General features: G+C 41.5%; 1 protein-coding gene across 3 annotated transcripts; it reads right to left on the bottom strand.

Annotated features, from left to right (window-relative positions):
* Positions 1 to 635: 635 nt before the first annotated feature.
* On the bottom strand, positions 636 to 16010 carry tacc3 (transforming acidic coiled-coil containing protein 3). 3 transcript variants are annotated; one of them, NM_001004428.1, is given in 17 exon segments: positions 641 to 836; positions 970 to 1090; positions 1659 to 1765; positions 3375 to 3535; positions 4090 to 4133; positions 4415 to 4491; positions 5008 to 5148; positions 5418 to 5526; positions 5636 to 5757; positions 5912 to 5976; positions 6472 to 6676; positions 7859 to 7943; positions 8920 to 9182; positions 9231 to 10008; positions 11805 to 11950; positions 12076 to 12235; positions 15890 to 15942. In NM_001004428.1, coding segments are annotated over 16 exon segments (2649 nt in total). In that variant the 5' UTR covers position 12235; positions 15890 to 15942; the 3' UTR covers positions 641 to 770.
* Between the last annotated feature and the right edge of the window lie 470 nt (positions 16011 to 16480).

The raw sequence follows: 16480 nt of genomic DNA, 5'->3' as shown, positions 1-16480 counted from the left end.
AAGCAATACTGAAACTGCCATTATAAATGTATGGAAGTGTATTAAAAATAGAACTAAACCCTAAAGACAAAAAGGGCTAGAAATGCCATATATTATATAGTAAACTAACTGAACCAGCTTAAAGTTTTAGCATATCTAGAGTAGTAACGATACCAGAATTACCGATCAGCCTTATATTGTGACATTATTATACATACAGTATATTGTGCGTTGGTCCCTAAGCCCAGGTAAGTGACAGCAGCACAGAGTATGGGCAGGGAATCAGCAGAAAAGAAGATGGGGGGCTACTGGGGCATCTTTGGGGGCACAGATCTTCCCTGCTAAAGGCCTGTGGGTGCCTTGGCTGTTTCCCTAACAGCTTTTGTTGCCCTGTATAGTATATATCCACTACAGCTCCATGAAAATGTGTCTCCAACGTCAAAATTCAGCATTTCCTGAACAGATGTCGATTGGTCAATAATATCAGCTGACATGAAACACAAGTCACAGGCTGCATTAATGAGTCCCATCATGAGCCCGGGGCCAATAACGCTACATGCTACAGACCAGCCCTGCACCCTATGGCTGCCACCCATAAATACACATGTTACTGCTTCAGCTTTGTCATGTACAGTTTATAGAAATGTGAAAACATCTGACGTTTGTAGTAATGTCATTTTATTTGTTAAAACCTACACACTTGTTCCCATAAGTTAAACCTTATTTAGTGCTGAACATACATAATTGGACAGACAGACAAACATACATATACAAAGTTCTGCCTTGGCGGCTCAGATCTTCTCCATCTTTAAAATAAGATCATCACATATCTTTGTCAGCTCATCATTTTCTTTACTCTGGGGAACAGAAAAAAGCCACATGTTAGCCCCTTGGTTTGGAAACCCACCCCAAACAGAGCACTTTAGATTGCACATTGCTCGCCCACCCTAGACTGGCCAGCCGTGTGCCATTGGTGCAAGCCATAATTACCTTTTGCTCAAGGGAGCGCTCCAGGGACTGAGTCTTCATTTGCTCTTTGCGCAGTGTCGCCTGCAGAGCTGTCGCTTCAGCCTTGGCTTTACTCCTGACGTGAGCAATCTCCTCATTCGCTCTGTGAAGAGAAGAACCCATAACAGGCTCAGCAATATAAATGGAACCCGTTCAGATGAAGCCTCATAGGAAAAAAAAATGCTGAGCTCTGTAAACAAAAATCCCCATAATGCCTCGCTCCTGCACCAAGACCAAGACTGCTGTACATGCAAGTTAGTAAGACTACGAGGCTCTGATAAAGCTTAGTTTTACCTTTACCTCATTATTTGCATGTGGCCCTTGCCAGTCTTTACCTCACACCTAAAGATAGGTGCCAGGACTGCTTGAAAAGATTAACCCCTTAACCCGCAGCACAGGAATAGACCATTAGTGCAGGGAAGGCAAGCAGGTAGGCAACATGCATACATCAAGAGTACTACTTGCCCCCTACAAGAAGTACTATGCTGTCTCCATATGAGGAGTCAAATATTTAATTTATTTTGTTTTTTACAGCAACATTTTACTAATCAGTCAGGTCTATGTAGTTGCGATGAATAAATTGATGTCAGAAGAAAAGCTAATTAGAAAGCTAAAAGGTGTTGCCATCACAGACCAGCCGCTGTGCCTTTGCGCCATTACACTGCACTTACCTATTGAGTTTCTCCTCAGCGTGGGCCTTCAGGGCTTGGTAGCGCTGCTCTTCCTTTTTAATCCTCGCCAGATAGTCCTCTACACATTTTTTCAGTGCCTCTTCGTTCTGCACACATTGAAAAGGGAATTTAAAACCAGATTTTGGAATAATGTGTTTGACCCTATGCTGGCTAAACTGCAGAACCCAGTGGGATATCTGGCATAAGGGGGTTAACCAGAAGAGGGTACAGGTAAACCTGTATCAGGTATCACCCTGGGTGTCAGTGCTACTCACCGAGTAATTCACTTAGGATCTCACGTGAGATTGATGGTCCAGCCTCCTAGGAGCAGGAAACTGAATGGGGCCGAGTATAGTGCAGGGGTTAAACCTGAGGGGGGATCTAGCACATCCCCTTCATGTTATTCAAGTGGCCTGCCTCTGAGTGAGGAGCTTAACCCCATACATTCCCTATGAGGCCAACCCTAGGCACTTCCCTTAATTCAGCGTCTTGCTCTTAATGGACTCCCAGACATCTGAGGGGACATTCTGCCTAAAATTGTTTTTGCTTCTCATGCTGAGCCATGTTAAGTCCATTCATACCCAGTTGGGGCAAGCAGTTTTGGAGAGTTTTCATTGTACTGTGACCATTGAGTTACGTGTGGCACTTATTGGGAGCACAGCTACAGGACATGCATGTGTGAAAAATTATATAGCATCACAGGGATACAAGTAATGAGTATACACATGTTGGAGTATAAATTTAGGATCATTCAATTTTTGTTCTAACAAACATTTATAGAATGTTACTACTCATCCCAATTCTCAGGACTTTTAATGTTAACAGAAGGATATTGTATTGATATTGTATCCTTTAACAAGCTGCCATGCCAATGATTTTACCAGGGGACCATGAACAGGTTCCCTCTTAAGAGAGAGAGTAGAAGGAAGATTCTAGCAGCAGAGTATAAAAATTATTGCAGGGAAGAAAGTAAGGTTTGTAACTAAAGAAGTGGGATAGGATAAGGGCATGGATTAATGGTTTAGCAGTTCCTTTATAAAGGCATATGGGGAAGAAAGAGCATTGGGTTTTGGCCTTGGCATTAATATATAATCGGAGAAGCAGGGGGACAGGGCTAAGATAACCCCTGGGAAAGGTGCTAAAGTAGTTAAGGTTAATGGCCATGCTAGCCGTAGTAATGGTATAAGAAGGGCTAGGTCCGGATTGAGAGAAGCCAAGCTCTGTTGTATTTAGGCTCAGTTTGAGGTAGTTTTGATTCCTTTTCAGATATCGGCTCTGTCCTTGCAAACAAATATAAACTGCAGACTTATGGCCAGCCTGTCTAGTGTGCTCCCCGCATCTAAGGACTAAACTCAACCAGTAAAAATTCCAAGCACAAAGCAGATTATTCCTGCAAGTGCAATTAATTCACATTCCTGAATCCCATTCAGACCATCAGCTCGAACAAATGAGACAATAGAAAGTGTTCTACCCACACAGCAACTAGCCACATAATGGCCTTTATATAACCACCTTTAAAAAGGGTGCACCTACCCCCAGATTTACGGCTTAATAAGGCCCAGCAAATGCTTCATGAGCCTTGTGAGCACAGATTCAGTGGATGAAGTAGATTATGAATAGGCACAAAATAAAGCTAGATTAAAGGTTAGAAACATTTCAGGACATGCACCACCTTTCAGAGCAGTGTGATCTAAAGATCTTAAAGTGCAGCTTTACCTTCCGGTATCCTTCCAGCACCTCCTTCTGTTTCTCGAATCTCTTAAACATCTCAGAGAAAGACTTTTCCATAGAGTTTAGATCCACCTGGACTTGCTGCTTCTCTTGCAACACTTTACTGAGCTCAAGTTTGCCCATTTCTTTCTGCCTTTGAGAGTCCTCTGTGTATAATAAAAACATTTTTTTAAAAAAAGGAGGTAAAATAGCAGCTCTTTAAAGGGAAAGTTCCCTAAAACATCTTGATGCATAGTTCACTATAACATTACGCAGACAGTGATATTCTGAGAATATACTAATGGTCTTTATTTATGGGTATAGATATTTTGTTCAGCAGCTCTCCAGCTTGTACTTTCAGCCGTTTTGGTTGCCAAGATCCAATTTACCATAGCAACAAGGCAGTGGTTTGAACAAGAGACTGGAAGATTCATTTGAGAGGCCTGAACAGAAAGATAAGTAGTAAACAAAACTGTAGCCTCACAGAGCAAAGTTTTTTTTTATTTGAAAGGTTGGAATGGGTCGGAACTTCTCTAGAAGCCTGAAGGTCCCACTTTACCAAACACTCAACCACACTTCTAAAGTACAGCAATTTTAATCAAATGATGCATAATGTAATTGCATATTGTAATTGCATGAAGAGAGTTGCTGTTTTTAAGACTGTCCCTCAGTAGTTAAAAAAAAAAAAAAAAAAAAAAAAAAAAAAAGTCAGAAACAGTACCTAGCATTTGTGTGATGGTGCCTTCAAATTCCGCAATAATTTTCCTGTAACAAATAGGGACAACATTATGAAAGCTATAGGGCTATACACAAGTACAGGATTCATAAAAGTATTCCTCAAATGCTTCTTTGAGGGTTCAAAATCGGTTAGGCCTAACCTTAGCTCATCGGTTAGAGATCCATTGAAACACAATTCTATCAGTCACTGCTGCCATAGGCTGTAGTAGAAAGTCCTATGGAACACGCACTTGCATTTAGCAATAGAAACATACAGCAAAGGATATATTCTCCGTCATGTCATATAGCCAAAAGGTACAGAGCCTTACCCCATTTCAACGTATTCAAGATAGAGCTTTTCATGTTTGTTCTTCCACTCCAGTACTTCCAACTCCTTTTCTTGAACCTAGTTGGGGGGCAGATAAATTAACGAAATTAAGTACCTGATTTAATTAGAGTCTCAAAAAAAAAAAAAAAAATTTGGAGTGGTGCTTCCCATTAAGCGGTCCTGGCCGAACAGAATCCGAATTAGCATAAATCATATACTAGAATTTGGAAAGGGTTAAATGGGCAGTGAAAAATGTTTTACCTTTTTTAACCCCTTCCGATCCTAATCAGCATATACCAGTTCGGGATTCGGCCGAATCCTGCTGGGTGGGGTTGGAGGTTTGGCCAAACGCAAAAAAAAGAGAGTTCAGTGCATCCCTATTAAGCACTCAACAGAATAAATTCTCCCAGTACTCCAATTTAAGAAGAAAACAAAGCTAACCAGATTCACAGGAATCATTCTGGAAAGCCAGAGCAGAGGCATCACAAACTTTAACATGCCAGTAAGTATAAGAGACTCTGCACCCTGCAATGCTGCGAGAAGGAGCCCAGGTGCTATAATGCCAGTTCCCTATCTCCCAATAGTATCACTTACCTCTAACCGCACTGCTTCTATTGCTGCATCCATGTCTTTTTGGCTGTACTTCAGCACCTCAACAATGGCATCAGAATTTAGAAGGAAAGGATCTTGAACAGGACCACTGCATGGAGCACCAACAATTAAAGGAGCAGTGTCCTGTGGAATAAAAACACAGCATTAAGCCCTTAAACTGCCTGTTGTTTGGGCATGTAAAAGCACTGCACAAAAGCAGTTTATATATACACAATAAAAATCTACCATGGTAACATGCAGACATTCCAGTCCTTACAATGGCAGAAGGACAGCATTTCACAGGCTAAAGTAAATGCTCCAAAAAAAAGTGTCAGACAGTAACCCAAACATATCACCAAACGCTGTCAGCAAGGTTTTATTGTGTCCAAAATCAAAAGCCTTCAGCAACTCACCGTAACTGTGAAAGTCCCCAGAAGATCCAGTCCCTTAGGTTTTTCCTCATTTTCGATAGATTGGATAAGGGGGAAGTTGGCTTCTGGTATTGTCCCAAAAAGCTCCGAACTGTAACAACGTGTAAATAAGATTAGATATTAGATACACACACACACACACACACAATATGCAGCTGGGAGAACAAAAGCTAGTAACGGTTACTAGGGAGGCTTTCTACCTGCTTTTCAGTGGAAGACTGGTAATCAAGTTGTTGCCTGCAGCATTTTTCTTTGGAGACTCCCTCAACAAGGGATCGAATTTCAGATAGAGAGACTGCTTCCTAAGCGCCGATTCCTTAAACTACACAAGATGGTGTGTTATCCATATGGCAGGGGGTGCCCGTGCAGATTGGACAGTGTTAAATAATTCAGAGGGCTACAGAGACAACAGCAGCTCAGGATACATATATATCTACATTCTAACAGTACATAGGTCTTTTTGTGTGGAAACTTACTGAATTACTGCCAAAATTCTCTAGATAATCGATTTCAATGGGCTGACCAAATCCGCCAGGGAAAACTAAACACAACAAAAAAAAGCAGTGAAGGTGTGCAAGCAAAATGTAGTTTTGTAGCCTAAGACATGGTTGTTTAATGCCAAGCCTAAACTTGGCCATACACTGGCCAACCTGCGATTTATCCAACTGATCTTTTCAATTGCAAACTCCGATAGTGAGAGAGATTTGGTCTTCCACACATGCCTTACACTTACGTAATCCTATGCATCATGACCATCAAAGTGTTCAGAAGAGTTCTGGCATTCATATATAAAATTATCTCTGTGCTCAAGGCTAGACTATCATAAAAGTGCTTGGTGCTGAAGGTATACATTACAAAAGATTCTAGTGTTGAGTGTTGGCACAGGTCAAACACTGTTCTTGCAATAATCAAAGAGGCTAAAGCAGCAACTGTGATGTAGGAATGTAGTTACCAGTTGACAGGGGTGCACAATATGGGAATATATTTTTCATTAAAGAAAATATATATATAAGTTCCCAGAACAAGACAATCTTACTTTCTGAAGCTGGTTTAAAGTCCATATCTGCAGCTGGGAAAAAGTCTGCATCTGTGGGTAAGTTAAACGCCATATCTGTTCCATTTATTATTGGATCAGTCAAATTTGAACTTGTAAGGTCCAGTTCCTTTTGGAAATGTTCATCACTGACTGTAGAAACTTCTGGTTGTGTCTCATTTTGCACAGGGGAACAATCAGCAGCTGGCTGTAACCAAGTTAAAACAAAAGAAATCTGTTTACAGCAATTTTATTATCCATAGCAAGGACATTATGCCCACAGTTGAGCACAAAGTAGTCAAGACAAGTTCACATTTCAGTGTAATTCTCAAGTCTCACTGCCGACTAAACCGATGTAATTAAAGTAAAACTATACCCCTAGAATGAATACTTAACCAACACATAGATCACTTAACATTGTATAAACTATTAAAGAATCTTGTCATATATATCCGTAACTATTGCCCTTTTACATCATTTCCCTTGAGCCGCCATTTAGTGATGGGCCGTGTGCTCCCTCAGAGATCAGCTGACAGGAAATAATGCAGCTCTAAGTGTAGCAGGAAGTAGCGTGGGAGCAAAAGGCAGAACTTTGTCCACTAATTGGCTGATGGGGGCCTAGCATGTATGTGTGCCTTGGCTTGTTTGTGTGCACTGTGAATCCTATGATCCCAGGGGGCGGCCCTTAATTCTTAAAATGGCAATTTTCTATTTAGGATTACCCAATGGCACATACTACTAAGTGTATTTTTATGAAAATTGTTTATTTAAATGAAGCAGGGCTTTACATATGAGCTGTTTATGCAATATATTTTTTAGAGACCCCTACATTGTTTGGGGGCATCGTTTTCCATTAAGGAAACCCAGCCTGAAGTCAGCCATGTGACCTACCACCATGCAAACAAACATTACAGGGAGGAAAAACTTCTGAATGGCTATCCCTTAGTAAGGGGTCAGTGATCTGGGGTACCAATCACTAACATGACCCAATACAAGTCAAAAAGGGATGGTTGCAAAGCTGGGTTGAAAGGAAACCTCTAAGCTCTTGGCCAAATACTGAAAGGCTGGTGGGGAGACGGTACTTTTGGCTTCTTAGCAGTTTAGATGTATTCTGCTTGGCTGCAAAAAATAGTGTCTGAATCTACATTCATGGGAAGGATGAGACAGCTGGCACACCTTAAGCACTCACTAGAACATTGGGATGAAAAGTAGTAGTACATTTGCTGTAACATTTCCTATTCAAGTATAAACCCCATGTGCCCCCTTCAGAGATAACTGGTTGGTCAGTTTAGATAAGAATATATTTTTGGTACTTTGGTATTGTTTATGCATCTGGTTAATGAGCCATATTTGTTGTGTTGAACCATATGTAAAAGAACAAAATTCTTACCTCATGTGGTGTTACATTACTTAAAGCCACAGATGTATTTTCTGCTTCTGATTTATCTTCAGGAGCAACAGAATCCTGGGCAGGCCTGCACAGATTATACAAGGGGATATACATTTACTATATTGCTAGTCTATATTAAGTGTTAGCACCAAAAGGGCAGAATTGAGTTGAAAGTCATATTCAATGTACTGGTGAACAGCTATTTATAATCTTTGTCTTATAGAAAAAATCCACTCCCAGGTAAATGCCTAATAAAGGGAAACTGTCTAAACAAACTTCCCATTTATGAATTACATGTTTAAATGGTTATTGGAAGCAGTATGCCTGTCCATTTCAATTGGCTGCACTGCTTTTCCCGACTGATGAAGCAATGTAAATATTTTTATAGCACTTAAACAGGGCAGAATCTAAAATTGAAATTAAAGACAATTTGTTCTAATAACCACCACCACCAAAAAAAAAAAAAAAATTCAGAAAGCCCTTGCATAAACCCTTCCCCCAGCTGGAGCCTTCCAACTGGCTTTAAGATAAGGGACAGCTTATTACACTGAGCTTTTATAGACCGCTGCTATTCAGTGTTTTGGGATTATATCCTCTTTTAAGCCTGTAAACATGTTTCTTTGACCAAATGGCAATATATACCAGTATGTAAAAGTACAGTGAACAGAGCAATGCATTAATCCTATATACTTCCTGAAAGACAGGCCAAAGCTTGTATAGGGTATGCTATTTAACTGGATATAATACTGCAAGAGTGCAGTTTGTTCAGGCTACACACGGCTGGCACTTTATAAAAAGCACATCAGTTGGTTAAATACATCATGTAGGGACATAAAATGGTAGATCAGGCCTTTTGAGAGGTTTATTACACAGGCCACCTCATTCACAGCAACCAGTGAAAGCTTCAGCTTGTATATTACTGCCTGCTGACGCAGCACTCAAATGCCCTCTCATTCAATGAATGGGGGATAGCTGCTTGTGTGCACTGTAAGGAGAGCTTGCAGATTTACAAAATACATGTATGTTTCCTATGAATGGTGCAAAATTTTAAGGAGACTTACTCTGTTTCCCCAAGGTCCTTCTTCCCATCTTCATTCTCAGGTGGTGCCATGTCAGTTTCAGAGCATTCTGCTTTGGATGTACTGTCCTGTATGCCGGCACTTTGCTCTTCGCTGGCTGTCTTTTGGCCCTTAGGAGAGCTGCAGATCTTTGAACCGCCACATCCAAAAGGATTAAAATTTGGATCATCAAACTTCTCCCAGTCAAATTTATAAGATGCCTTTGGAACAATGGCTTGCTCTTCTGGTGGCTTTGCAGTTTGCTCTTCTGGTGGCTTTGCAGTTTGCTCTTCTGGTGGCTTTGCAGTTTGCTCTTCTGGTGTTTCGGATACAATTTCCTGTTTCGGAGCTGGTTTCTTGGTTGCAGTTTTAAAAGGTGGTCTCTTTCCTAGTTTTTTGGGTGGAGGTTTTCTTGCAGGAGCATCGCCATCACCAAAATTAAACTCCAGCTTCACTGGTTCAGCTTTGGCCTCATTTGTATCTTCTGGCGGATTTTTCTTTTCCCCTGCTGGCGAATTCTGAAGCTTGGAACCTCCGGTTTTAAAAGGATCAATCATTTCAATCTGATCAAGGTCAAAACTGTATGAGCCTTTAGGGACAAGAGGTGGACTTTGGGCATTAGCTTCATTATTTGCTGAACTTGTCACAGCAGCAATGTCCTTTTCTAATAATATCGGCTCTTCTGCATTATTGGATGATGTATCCGACCCACGTGCATCTTTAAGGCCGGACTCAGAGAAAGGAAGGGTGTCATCCAGGGCAGCTTTATCCGATACACCCAAGGTGCTGCTTTCAGAAGAGAACTGAACTGTGACTGGGGAATCCAGATTTGCTGCAGATGAATTCAAAGCCTCTGACCAAATGGTGTCTTTATCTGCTAGAATTACAGGAGTGTTGGTTTCTATTTTCTCCATAGGGCTTGGAAGATCAGCTTTTATTGGGGAGTTTAGCATTTGTGTTTTACTCTTAAATGGGTTCATGTCATCCAAGTTGTTAAAATCAATGCTATATGCCCCAGCAGTCCTTACAGGTAAATCATCAGTTCCAGGCTGGTTGTTGGAAACAGAGGTAATCATTTCTTCTGGATTTGTTCTAAAAACAAAAAAAAAAAAAAATCTAATATACCTGAAAACTAACAATTTTAGTAGTACAGAATATTTTCTCTGTAATAATAAAACAGTACCTGTACTTGATCCCAACTAAGATATAATTACCCCTTATTGGGGGCAGAACAGCCCTATTGGGTTTATTTAATGGTTAAATGATTCCCTTTTCTCTGTAATAATAAAACAGTACCTGTACTTGATCCCAACTAAGATATAATTACCCCTTATTGGGGGCAGAACAGCCCTATTGGGTTTATTTCATGGTTAAATGATTCCCTTTTCTCTGTAATAATAAAACAGTACCTGTACTTGATCCCAACTAAGATATAATTACCCCTTATTGGGGGCAGAACAGCCCTATTGGGTTTATTTAATGGTTAAATGATTCCCTTTTCTCTGTAATAATAAAACAGTACCTTGTACTTGATCCCAACTAATATATGATTAATCGTTATTGGAGCCAAAACAATCCTATTGGGTTTAATTACTGTTTAAATATTTTTTTTTTTTTTAAACAGACTTAAGGTGGGAGATCCAAATTATAGGAAGACCCCTTATCCAGAAAACCCCAGGTCCTGAGCATTCTGGATAACAGGTCCCATACCTGTGACTCAGTACGTCCCAACAGCAGTAGGCTGGCTTCAGAGCAACAGCAAATACTTTGTTCTGCTATATAGTTCTTATTGGGCACATTCCAGTGTTCCTAAACCACTGGCAGGTTAAACAGTATGATGGGTAAGAATAAGAGTATGGGCACCAGAAGGCAATACAGCTAGATCTGTGTATAAGGATACATATGATATAAAACCGCTTCTTTGTATGTGTCCTTATACTGTACACTTAAGCTGCCCATACACAGGATGCCAAAACCTGCTGACTCAGCACCTCACTGGCCCATATATGGTTCCCTAATGACCTGCCCAACCAACATCTGGCCAAAAATAGCAAAATATGTCTGCACAGTTTAGGACCATACACTCACGCCCAAAGATCTATCAGCCTCACTCGGCTCTGGCACATTAGTAGCTAAATCAGTAAGATCTGTTCATTTGGCTACCTCCTCAAAGCAGTGGATCGTTTTATGTATTGACACCTTTAGTTTATATATCTCACCACAGACAACAACTGGGCCACATGAGGCACAAGCAGACAGTAGGTTAGAGTGTGTACCTTGAGGAAACCACGAGACGACACAAAACCATTTGATGTCATGACCATCTCATCTCCACTATGTACTGCTATGCTACAGGTATGGGACCTGTTATCCAGAATGCTCGGGACCTGGAGTTTCCAGATAAGGGGTCTTCCAGTAATTTGGATCTCCATAACTTATGTTTGCTAAAAATCATTCAAATATTGAATAAACCCAATAGGCTTGTTGTGTCTCCAACAATAAGGATTTATATCTTAGTTGGGGTCAAGTACAGGTACTGTTTTATTATTACAGAGAAAAGGGAATCATTTAACCATTAAATAAACCCAATAGGGCTGTTCTGCCCCCAATAAGGGGTAATTATATCTTAGTTGGGATCAAGTACATGTACTGTTTTATTACAGAGAAAAGGGAATCATTTTTAAAAATTAGATTTGCTTATAATGGAGTCTACGGGAGACGGTCTTTCCATAATTCAGAACTTTCTAGATAATGGGTTTCCGGATAAGGTATCCCATACCTGTACTAGAAAGCTATCAATTCTAGCAATGAGGCACATATCATCTGGACAAAAGGGTTGAATTTGACAGACATCTTTCAACCTCAATTACTAGGTTACATACACTCACCCACAGCTAGTGGACACAGACAAGTGCAGCTGCTCCAGTGCTTGTGTACAAGCATCCAACGAGAAGCCACTCTCTGGCTTGTTTGCAACACTGGGTGTCATAATTCTGTGAGTCTGGGGGTCTCGCATCGGTGTCTGAAAACTCACCTAAAACAGAAAATTTGATATTAGATAAAAATCCTCAACGCCAACTGGAAAAAGAGCATCAAGAGAGAATGTTGATTGTTGATTTAATAAATAAAATCAACAATAATAAATAAATTCTTAAGTACCTTTATGCTTTTAAGAGTGTTTTTTGGTGGCAGATTATCTTTCTGCGAGGGCCGTAGGATAGAAGGTCGGCCGGTAGTTGGAGGACTAAACAACAAGTCGCACTTCTCTGCAGTTATATCATTTCCTGCATTTTCATCGTATATGATTTGTAGGCTCATTCTAAACAGGAAGGCAAAAACGAAAGCAAATACGTCAATATCCTGAGACCTCAGACTGGTACCATAACAGCTGGAGAGAAAAGCAGCAGCCACGGGGCCACAGCTGTCTCTGTACAGACATCTTACAAAAAGGTAGCTCAGCTTTACACTAACTTTTATTAGGATGCAGGCAGTGAGTCTAAGAATTTGCAATTGGGCTTCATTTTTGTATATAAACATCTTTTTAATCATTTGTTTAGCAAGTTTATCCGGTTGTTATTTCACAAAATATGTGTTTGCTATAGCCCAATTATACCTAGCAACCAGGCAGTGGAATTAGAGTAAAAGCAGAATAAGTAATAAGTTACCAGGACTAAAAGTGCAGACAAACCTATAAAAAAAAAAAAAAAAAAAAAAAGAGGACTAATTGTAAAGCTACTAAGAATAGGATTTTCTAGTATATATACTTAAAGGTAAACTATCCCTTTAAATGATCAGTGCAGAAGATAACATGAATGCGATGAGAAAGACTTTCCAGGTGGAAGCAATTAAATCAGAAATATTTTGAGTGTTTGGCCAGAATACAGCTTTGGGTACCTGGAGGGTCATTTAATTTTAATTAGCTGATTTTTTGCATTCCAGACCCAAATATATAAACTCTGCAATACAGTAACTAATTGTATGGGTTGGAGGTCCATAAACCGTTTTCTCCAAAACAGTGGTTAATGTAGGCAGTGTTAAAGGGGAAGTTTGCACCTTGTTTATCACCTTAATATTACCTAATTAACTTCATCAGATGGAAGATATGAAAAGTGTGAAACCAAAGCTCCTCTATTGCTAGGTTATTAAATAAAATCAATATGGATAGTTTTTTCTTTAAAAGTGTAGGTAGATGTATTTTCAACATAAACTCTATTTATTTAGCGCATGCTGCAAGAAAGGCCCCTTTAAAGGAAAAGTAACACTAAAATTTTTTTAAGTGAAAAAGCTATTCTACCCTGCACCAATAACCGCCCTATCCTGCAAACCACTTAGTATTTTGAATGCTTTAATAGAATATACCTGTTAAATGAATGCTTTAATAGAATATACCTGTTAAAACTTGCCTTCCTGTCAATTGCACTACAGTGATACGGCGAAGGAAGGAGCAGCATCCACTGTGCGACGATTGATGAGTCTAGCCTGACTCCTTCCTATACAGAAGGAAGGCTAGGCTCGATCAACCGATCGTCGCACAGTGGATGCTGCTCCTTCCTTCGCCGTATCGCTGTAGTGCAATTGACAGGAAGGCAAGTTTTAACAGGTATTTTCTATTAAAGCATTCATTTAACAGGTATTTTCTATTAAAGCATTCAAAATAATGATAAATCCTCTCCACCCTCTAGATTTCTTAAGCCTCCACTAGGGAGCCCAGATGCCAGGTAACATTTTACACAAATTCTGCAGCTTCAGGAAGAATATCAAGCATGTCGGCCACACCCACGTCAATGGAGGTGCCAATTTATAAACTTCAGATGAGGTTCTTCATGCACACTGGCATAGGGTGGTACCTACCCACCATCTCCTCCCAGCTATCCCCTGCCCCCCCTACAGACTCCATGAACAAGCAGTAAATCACTCTTTAGAAAAGTTCTCTACTGTCTATTCAGTCTGAAAGCCTGTATAGGGCACCGGGGATGGCAGACACCCACCCTGAGCAATACAACCCCAGTCCAGGGTATAACTAGACCCCCAGGGTGGCAATGCTTTGGTGGATTTTGTGGATTATACCTAGAGCTGGGCGGTATGACCAAAAATTTATATCACGGTATTTTTCAAAATTATATCAGTATCACGGTATTTGACGGTATTTTTTTTTCCAATTAACATTGGTGGCCAGGGCCCCTAAATATTGCTATTGAGACAATTAGTATTTAATCCACAGGGAACAAAGTTGAAAATATATGGAAAGGCTCGTGTTGGTACAATTCCTCAGAGGTTCTAAATCGGTATATGAAGCACTGCTTCATGCAGTTCTGTACTTGGAATGTGCAATTTTGGGAGGTTTGTACCAGTGAGGCGCAAGTAGAGGGAGCATGTAACCAGCTGTGACCAGCAGGAAGCTTTCCCCCCACTTTCCCCTTATAATTACGATTATTATTTATAAGCACCACCCCCCATACAGCAAGTTGGCCAGCGATGCGGCCCGTGCCGCTTCTGTTTGCGCCCCGTGCGTACTGACGTCATGTACGCACGGGGCGCAACCCGATCATCACCGGTATGGGGGTATTTCAAAAATGAATATCGTTTTTTAAAAAAAAAAAACTGTATTCGGTATTTTACGGTATACCGCCCAGCACTAATTATACCAACAAAATGAAATGCAATTGGTTGCAAGTCTGTACTGGGATTGAACATAGGCCCTGGCATTTCAGGTACACAGAGGCCCAAACAGCCCCCCAGCAGCCCAATAAATAGTGAGTGTCTATGGCACCTTATAGCAGCCCCTCTGGCATTTGCCAGATCCCATAGATTGCCAGTCTGGGCCTGATTTTCAGTACACAGAGGCCCAAACAGCCCCCCAATAAATAGTGAGTGTCTATGGCACCTTACAGCAGCCCCTCTGGCATTTGCCAGAACCCACAGATTGCCAGTCCAGGCCTGATTTTCAGTACACAGAGGCCCAAACAGCCCCCCCCAGCCCAATAAATAGTGAGTGTCTATGGCACCTTACAGCAGCCCCTCTGGCATTTGCCTGAACCCACAGATTGCCAGTCCAGGCCTGATTTTTCAGTACACAGAGGCCCAAACAGCCCCCCAATAAATAGTGAGTGTCTATGGCATCTTACAGCAGCCCCTCTGGCATTTGCCTGAACCCACAGATTGCCAGTCCAGGCCTGATTTTCAGTACACAGAGGCCCAAACAGCCCCCCAATAAATAGTGACTGTCTATGGCATCTTACAGCAGCCCCTCTGGCATTTGCCTGAACCCACAGATTGCCAGTCCAGGCCTGATTTTCAGTACACAGAGGCCCAAACAGCCCCCCAATAAATAGTGAGTGACTATGGCACCTTACAGCAGCCCCTCTGGCATTTGCCTGAACCCACAGATTGCCAGTCCAGGCCTGATTTTCAGTACACAGAGGCCCAAACAGCCCCCCAATAAATAGTGAGTGTCTATGGCATCTTACAGCAGCCCCTCTGGCATTCCCAGTACACAGAGGCCCAAACAGCCCCTCATAAGCCCAATAAATAGTGAGTGTCTATGGCACCTTACAGCAGCCCCTCTGGCATTTGCCTGAACCCCCAGATTGCCAGTCCAGGCCTGCTGGTTGCTATAGGTGACAGGACATGGATACCTTTGCATGTATAAGTTCGTAGAATTCCCAGACTACAGTTCCCAACCCTCTCCTCCTCACCATGCAGTGCAGTAAGGCCAAGGGGTCGCTGTGTATTAAATAGTAATAAAGCCATTACCCCAACCCCTAAGTAAATAGTCTTTCTGCCCAAAATCCAGACCTGCGCCCCTGTGACGCTGAACATTGTTAAATACCGACGTCGCTTAAACATCTAAACAATACGTGCGCCCCCTTTGCCTCAACAATCACGACACAGAAGTCAGTCATCGCCCGTGTATACCAGCCCCACCGATAGCAATAAGAACCCAGTCACAAACTACTTCGCCATATCCCCTCACCTGCGAGAAGAAGGCCTGAGCTGCCGGCACCGCGCTATTTAAACCTTTATGCACCCCGGCGGGTATCTGTGCAAGCCTGCTGCGCCTCAGACGCTTTTTGACCATGTACTTTTTTTGAATTTCTGAGTTTGGAAGAACCCGTCCAATCACAGCTGCCGAAAACTCCCTACGTCACGAACAGTTACGAATGAACCAATCACAGAGCGCGGGCTGTGACACGGGTTTGCGCGCCCCCGTACAGTGAGAGGCGTGACTGTGTGTGACGTCTTTGTTTTAGCGGGATCGCGCTTCCCTGTGTAATGGCTTACTGTTCTGCTTGTTGTCTTCTCATTTCATTCCCGCCTGCCACGTATCCTCCCCTGGGTTCTTGTGCTTTCTCCCACTTGTTTAATAAATATATGTCTAATATAAATACTTATTTTTGGTTATCACCAGTCACTGCTAGATTTAGTGTAAGGCAGAAATGGTGTTTGCCAGAATCTGAGAAGTCTCTTGTGAGGAATATATAATTGTGCTATTAAGGTGTCCATAGAAGTTCTGATTCTTGTTTCCTTCCAACAAATGTTCAGATAAAATTGTTGGATAAAGTCC

Source organism: Xenopus tropicalis, chromosome 1 (assembly GCF_000004195.4).
Source record: "Xenopus tropicalis strain Nigerian chromosome 1, UCB_Xtro_10.0, whole genome shotgun sequence".
Taxonomy (NCBI): Eukaryota; Metazoa; Chordata; class Amphibia; order Anura; family Pipidae; genus Xenopus; species Xenopus tropicalis.
This window is presented reverse-complemented; position numbering and strand designations above follow the sequence as displayed.

Bases quoted from the DNA above. Each gene is read 5' to 3' on its own strand.
- tacc3 (XM_031897473.1), bottom strand. From the start codon at position 12,234: ATGAGCCTACAAATCATATACGATGAAAATGCAGGAAATGATATAACT. The intron at 5,527-5,635 runs GTAGAAAGCCTC...ACGTTGTTACAG, and splicing joins AGTCTTCCACTGAAAAGCAG to TTCGGAGCTTTTTGGGACAA. The intron at 4,134-4,414 runs GTAAGGCTCTGT...TATTTGTTACAG, and splicing joins CTTGAATACGTTGAAATGGG to GAAAATTATTGCGGAATTTG.